At 31.7% G+C, this 8,070-nt stretch overlaps 1 protein-coding gene across 1 annotated transcript; it reads left to right on the forward strand.

Moving 5' to 3' along the window:
• Positions 1–6,870: 6,870 nt before the first annotated feature.
• Positions 6,871–7,500, forward strand: LOC143625006 (uncharacterized). The gene has a single exon (XM_077095481.1). The coding sequence runs from the start codon at positions 6,871–6,873 to the stop codon at positions 7,498–7,500; it is 630 nt and encodes a 209-aa protein (XP_076951596.1).
• The last annotated feature ends 570 nt before the right edge of the window (positions 7,501–8,070 follow it).

Raw genomic sequence — 8,070 nt, forward strand, 5'->3', positions numbered from 1 at the left:
CATTGATTTGATATCGGTAATAGTGACACGTCAGCCTGCTCCGGGTTGGGGTGTTACATTTACCTTCATGTGTTATACGTTGTGATGTTTTGAAATCACTATTAGGGATGGATTCAGCTCGTTTTAATTACTTTTCACAATTGGTTCGGTCCGGTACACAAAACCTGTTTGTTCACCTCTAATAAGCAACAAATCAAGCACAATTATTGGTATTCTTTGTTATGTCTATAAGAAAAAATTGTACATATTAATCACAATTTATTTGATAAATGATACAATATTTCAATCACAATAAATGGCATATACAAAAGTATATTTTCCATATTCACAGTTTACAAAAGTATATTTCCCATATTCACACTTAGAGTTATTTCCTAATATGTGTAGATGAAAAAAATATTTATTCATTTTGGTGTACTTTAAAAAGTATTTACCAAATTGATGTAGTTGGAAAATATGTTTTAATGTAACTAGTAAGTACTTTTCAAAGTACACCAAAATGGTAAATGTTTCAATATGGTTATTGATTTAAGTTATTGAAATTATTTTTAAATCCAATTTACTTATCTCTTTATTTTAAAGTTATAAAATTTAACTTTAGCAAATGTAACGTAATGCTTAATCTTTTTTTTAAAACAGTCAAGCATTCCATAATCTCTCACATACTTTGGTTAAAAATTCTCAACTTCTCAAGATGTGACATTTAAAGAATAAAATATTACCAAATGAGGATTGAGATTTTTTTTTAAACGGCTAACAAACATATAATGTCTAGGTATTTCGTATGGGGTGATCAAATGGCTAAAGACCACCGCCAGCTGGCCCAACCCAGCCATACGGAGCTCTTAAGTGCCTCCAAGTTATCTCCAGTTTCGAGAAAAACCCACCCGCCCGAAGGTCCAATGGTGGTAAAACCCGGATGCCCTCAAGATCGAACTGGATATCAAAAAAATCCCAGTCTTCCTTCATTGAGCCACCAATGACCCCCCCCCCCCCTCAAATGTTGTAAGTGAGAATTAAACTTGAGTCTCCATTAAAAACTCCAAACTCCCTATTACTATATCACATTAAAAAGGACTGAACTGGTCAATAGATGATTTTAATATATGATATGTGAGTTTATATATTTATTTGAGCAAAAATGTAATATTAGTAGTTTTCTTTAATTAACTACATTAATTTCATCCATGTTTGTTCATTTACATTATTAAATATTATTATTAAACGTGTTATATTCCTAAAATGCCTTTATGTCAAGTAATATGTGCATTAAGTATGTTACAACTTATAATAAATGATTCAACATGATTTATGATCTTGCAGGCTGATTCAACATGATCTATTTAATTTATAGATTCGATTAAGTTTTTTACAGATGCGATTCAATTTACATATTTGATTCAGTTTTTTACATATTTGATTATCCGAAAGTGTTGGGTCATGGGTGGCAATGCTTGTTTACTCTACTTGTTTTTTGTCCCGGCCTTGCATCAAGTAATCTTCTTAAAGCTATTAATTTTAGTATTTCTATAGGTTGTGTTATATGTTGTTACGCCTTGAGTTTCAATTGTACGTTTATTTTTAAAATAGTTTTAATGTTGATTCATACAATTCAAATGCATACAAGAAGGTATTTAAAGAGTTTTGAATTGTATATTTATAACAATGTAATTTTAATTTAATATTATATGGAATTTTTGTTACCATTTATTCATCTTTATTCTTAATTTTAGTGGTATTAATAAAAAATGATTGTAATCGTTTATATCATAATATTTGTTATGAAACTAGCATAATAGCAAAATAATAAGAGAAAGACATGTAGGAAGAAAGACAGGGATTTCATTAATGTGTGTGTCATACAATAAGGTACAATGAGAAGTATATATAGAATAGGAAAATTTGGGGAGAAAGCTAATCTATATTAGGTGTTGATAACCATAATATTAATATATTTATAACACCCCCTGGTTATCAATTTAATACGCTTGGAGATGCTGCCTCATTAAAAACCTTGCTAAGAAAACCCAATAGGACAAAATCATAGCTAAGGGAAAAAGAGTGCAGCGCGTATTGTCTCCCCCTGATTTATATAACGTTAAAATGGTAAATATCAATCTTCTGTGAAAGTTGCCCAAAAATTTTGTAGTCAATCATTTGCATCTTCATCCCTTGGCATGTGAATCCTTAGGTTGAACAATGTTGCATGATCTTCACGTGTAAACTTCTATTGCATCATCCCGTATATACAACTGTATTGATAACTCTGTTGTGTTTCTCTGCATGACAAGACTAACAAAACTTGTTTTGATGGGTTAGTAAAATATAAACACATATCTTTCATACCTGAAATATATGTTTTAACCCATTTTGATGTCTCTTAGCTGGACACATGGCGATAAATATAAATAAAGAAAATAATATTCATATATAGCTAACAATACGATATAATGCGCTTAAGCATTTAATTATGGTATTTTAAAACTAATAATAGTTCATATTCATATAGGAAATGATATTAGAGTGCATTGTTAGACATCCTTTGAATCTTGTATTTAGTAAAATGTCTCAACATCTTTTAGATATACTTTGATGGATTGATAAACATATATTACACATATACTAGAACTGCAAGTCGAGCAATAATCATGTCAAGGTATTTCAAAAACTATCCTTCTAAAAGTTCTGCAGTTTCTCTCGATGATGTGTACATTATCACTGTAAACTGTGATTATATGAACTTTTAAGAGTAAAATTTTGATAAAAGCATGGCTAATGACGTCCAATTTATCTCCCTCCTTATCAAAATATTTCATGATTGTACGTACCACGCTGAATCCGACTATTTAGTCCATATGCAATTTCTTAACCTTGTAGAACATTTATTGATGTTTTCATGCCGATGCTTAGGCATTTTCAATCCATCACAAAATTCTTTCCATCTTAACCAATTATTAATGTGCATTCACTCCTCATGAGTTTTTCTACATGAACTTGCTCATTTGACACATCAAATTTATATATCATATATCAAAACCCATATTGTACCATTCTTTGTTTATTAAGATTTGATCGTCATTAGGTACAATTTCTTCTATGTATGCTTATTGGTGCACAAGAATTGCATCCTTAAGATGTTTCGATTAATCTTTTAAGCATTCACGTGCTAGGAACTCTTCAGGAGTTCCAGCTATATTTAACATATAAAATAATCATAATATTCAAATATGAATCTGTATACAACATGAGTCATAGTGTTCTCGAGAACATAATTGACATGATTTGATAATTCAAATCCTTAATAGACTTTCATGTAAACTTTCAGTATCAACTGAATCACAATATTTATTAGACGCATATCAATTCTCTCTTCGTATTACCAGACTATTTAGGTATCAGAAAGTAATTGCTTCCACCATTGGAGAATGTGTCTCCTCAAAATCAATCATGGATCTTTGCAAAATCCTTGTGCCATCAATTTTGCCTTACATCACTTAATTGAATTTTCATAACTCGCATAAAAGATCCGTTTGTATCTAACACATTTTATAAGTTCTGTTGTACGGACTACTGGTCCGAAAAACTTTCTGTTATTTAAAGAATTCAACTCTGCCATATTTGTGTCTTTCCACTTTGGCCAATCATTAATATGTTTTTATTTATAGGCAGATTTTAAATCTTGATCCTCATCGTTCCATAATTTTAAGCGGTATCTTGTATACAAAAGTATAACGACGTCGATTTTATTTCGATTCCATATATCTCATAGACATGATAACATATATTTACTGAGAGCTCTTTGTTTTCAGGTACCTTAGGTTCTTCAAGAACCATCATGTCTATTGTTTTTCAAAAGACCTTTCTACTGTACCTCTACTTGACCATCTTTATTACTTGCTCCAATTTTCGAGGAATCATTATTCTTGGAATCGACTAGTCTACCACGCTTCAGGCATTCCTTAGACTCACTATTCATTACCAATGTATGGTTGTGCTTCCAGGACGCTTATATTAATTGGAGCATAAGCAGTTGTTATAGGTGTCTTAGCTTGACACTTTGTTTTGGTCATCGTCTGGTAATTGGTTCGTTAATCTTTATACATTAATTATTCTTTGAACTTTTAGTTCATATAATTTAATTTGAGGATCAATGGTAATTCAAACTAATTTCGTTTTCCAACTGCTTTATATCTCCCCCTAATGTTGGGAATGTTGCTTCACTAAAGTGAAAACCAATGAGCCATAAACAAATATCTCATTAATACCTCTAACTCTTTAATCATAGATAATATATAATACCGACATAAATTCCCAACTTCCTTTATGGTCTCATCTTTGTGTCTTGTGGTGGATTAATTTCAATATATAAAACACATGAAATATTATAAGAGAGATACTTGGTTACTGACCAAAAACCAATTGCAATGGGGAGGAAGCATCATAACTTGTTGGCTCGATGTGAATGCATGTAAAATGATAAATACCCAAATAAAACATGAACTTTTGCTCTCATGATCATTGACGTTGCAACCAATTGTAGACGTTTGATGATCGTCTCAACAAAATCAATTCGTCTATTAATAGTGATTTACCAAAATAAATATGAAAATCTAGAATATTATGTTTGCTATCTCATTAGCTAAGCTACAAATCACACAAACTTCATGTTGTGAAATTGATAACCATTTAGACGATGCATCGATTTTGAAAACACTAAACGGTATCATGTTAGGATATGTGTATCATTTTTTGAATTCCATAACAATTAAGGATTCACACCCTCCTTTAGTTGGTAAATAAATAATTCCACTTAAGAGCAATATTACATGTATAATTGTTAAGAAGAATCTTTTGGTTCTTCAATAAATTTCACATCATTAACTCGGTGTGGTCTAACCGGTCGTGCCATTAGATAATCATGATCCATAACCTTTAGGTTTATGATCGTTTATGTATTATACTTTTTTAATGCAAGACTATAAATATAAGATATCATTGTATTATCGTTTCGAACGATCATGTTATTTCACTTGGGTATTTCCGCATTTTGATCTCATATAGGATCAATCACTTTGCCATTTGTGGTGGTATATCTCATTATTAGCATGCCCATAATTATAATTCCGATGGCCGATCTCATTATTAATATAATCATTGTTACAATTTTTTTCAATGTCCATGATCACAACAATCAAAACACAATGACAATCATTTCAGGGAATGATATAAAACCAAACCATTTTCATGGTTTATTCATAATTTTCTAGAACATGGATACATAATCAAATCAAACCTTTCGTATATTTTAATTATATGCTACTTCAAGAGCATATTTGAGGTTTGACAAATAAAATGTCTTATCAGGTTTTCCTCATAACTGAACTTCTCTTTATATAATATCAATAAAGAAATTATTACATGACACTTTGAGTGTAAGATTTAATGGTCTTACATCTTACGACATTTAATTAACAATGAGATTAAAAGTATTGACACTTTAAGTGTCATATCTAAGCATATTTTATTTTTCTATAAAAGTGGTAATAAACCACGATTTAGTTGTTCTATTCAATACTGTCTACATTATAACATATAATACCCAATAGTAAAAATGTCAATTTATAATAATAAACTTTAAGTTATCTATTATTTCTTTTTCCTTCAACAAGGTAATATTCATCAACATATATAAGTAGGAAATAAAACAAATACCCCATAGCCTTAGGATGGCACCAATACGTGCCACATCCTTTAAAATCAAAACAAATCTTTATTTATTTGTGGAAAAAGATTTTATTTATTAATGTATTATGCCACCCAAAAATAGAACAAAAACACTGACCAAATTATATATTTATATTCTGAAAACCAATATCCTAAAAATAATATCTTTCATATATCAGTATGCATACGAGAACAAGAGAATATCTACAACTAATTATTTTGAAAACTTATATTACATACTAAATGAAAATAAATGGGTAGCTAATTTGAATAAAATAAATATAACTATGCAGTACTATACAAAAACGAGAAACTGCATTTAAAGTATAACATTGTATGTATAAGTCATTGATATAAAACACTGAACAATATATCAACATCAACATAAGTCCTTGTTTTATATTTCAATAGTAAAGTATTAAAGTTCATTGGCCAAAGGGTTGCAAGAGTTTGTAAGGAATGAATTCTATCATCATGTATGTGATAATAAGCATTGATTCACCAATGATTAATAGCCAAAATATCATATTAAAACAACTTGAAAACTTTTACAGATTTAATTAGTAGCTCTTATGTAAAACTATAAATTAGTAGGGCTATTAGAAATAAATGATGAGAAAATAATATGGACAATCAAAGTCGGTTAGTGGCGTAGTATATCCTAGCCGCCGTAAGTTTTGTACCGAAAAACAAACCATATTTTAAATACTTTAGGCAATGTTTATTAGAGAATCGAGTATTACTATTTCCCATAAATCAACCTTTCCCCACTTGCTAGAAACCTTTGAAAGAGTAAGCTATGTCAAGGGACTATTAGAGTAACATTAGAGACAATTGGAGTTTGGTATAATAAAGCTAGAATTTGGAATAATAAAGCTAGAATTGGTCATGCACGTGTAGTGGAATTCCTATTCTTTAGCTAGTTTCTTAGTTTGTTATTGTTTTTGTTATTTCCTATTTTCTAGCAAGTAGTTGGTAGTTAACGTTTCTTTGCTTTTGTATTTATAGCCTATGGCTTTATCATTTTGAATCAAGATTTTCGTTCAGTAAATTGCTTCTTTGATATCCAATACAATAATTGGTATCAGAGCGAAAGTCCTTCTATTCGTGAGATTGAGAGTTCCACAAATATGAGTGATGAAAAAAATGAAAATACCGGTGTTCGACAGTCACTACGAACACTGGAGTGAGATGATGGAGAACTTGCTGCGTGCAAAACAAGTGTGGAACTTAATCGAGCCTGGAATTGTCGAGCCAGCAGTCGGAATTGCTCAAAGTGAGGCCCAGAGAAAGAGATTAGAAGATCTCAGAACGAAAGACCGGCAGGTGAAACACTATTTGTTTGAAGCCATCGACAGGGTGACTTTCGAACAGATCCTTGATCGTAGCACCTCCAAAGCCATCTGGGAATCGATGAAAAAAAGGTATGCTGGGAATGAACGTGTGAAAAGGTCTATGTTACAAAAGTTGAGACGAGACCTTGAAGTGTTGGAGATGATGAATAACGAAACCATACCAGAATATTTCGGTAAGGTTTTGTCCATTGCAAACCAGATGAGGAGTAATGGGGAAGTAATGGAAAACGTAAAGGTTGTCGAGAAGATCCTGAGAACTTTAAGTGAGAAGTATACTTACGTAGTAGTTTCGATTGAAGAATCGAAAAATGTGGAAGAGATAACCATAGACGAGTTGCAGAGTAGTCTAGTGGTTCATGAACAAAAGTTCAAGAGAGGTGAAAAAGATAAAAGAACAAGCCTTGAAAATGGAAGATGGTGAAAGTTTGACCGGTCGTGGTCGTGGAAAAGGCAGATCTAGTCCACGAGGTAGGGGGTGTGGACGTGGAAGGGGCTCTTTCAATAAAGAAACGATAGAATGCTACAGGTGTCATAAGTTGGGACATTTCTCTTATGAATGTCCCGGCTCCAAAGAAGCTAATTTCGCAGGTTTCGATGAGGGTGAAGAAGTGATGTTGATAGTTAAGACCGAAAGGAGAGAAGAAACCAGAAACCGCATTTGGTTTTTATAGTTAAATGTTTAAAGAAGTGATAGAGGTGGAGAATACTTGTCAAAAGAATTTGATAACTTTGCTAAACAATGTGGTATTAAAAGGCAGTTGACTACACGGTTCATGCCACAACAAAATGGTGTGGCGGAACGTAAAAACCAAACCGTGATAGGTATGCTAATCACTCTCTTAGCAGCCAAAAACATGCCTAAAATTTTCTGGGCTGAGGAAGCCGTGTGGTGTTTTTATGTGCTTAATAGAAGCCCAACGAGCCTTATTAAATAAAACGCCGGAAGAAGCTTAGAGTGGAAATAGGCCATCGGTTGATCATCTTAGAATTT

The sequence above is a fragment of the Bidens hawaiensis genome, unplaced genomic scaffold (genome assembly GCF_021521415.1).
Source record: "Bidens hawaiensis isolate Kalapana, Puna unplaced genomic scaffold, B.hawaiensis_p1.1 tig00004020_1, whole genome shotgun sequence".
NCBI classification, from domain to species: domain Eukaryota; kingdom Viridiplantae; phylum Streptophyta; class Magnoliopsida; order Asterales; family Asteraceae; genus Bidens; species Bidens hawaiensis.

Bases quoted from the DNA above. Each gene is read 5' to 3' on its own strand.
- LOC143625006 (XM_077095481.1), top strand. From the start codon at position 6,871: ATGAAAATACCGGTGTTCGACAGTCACTACGAACACTGGAGTGAGATG.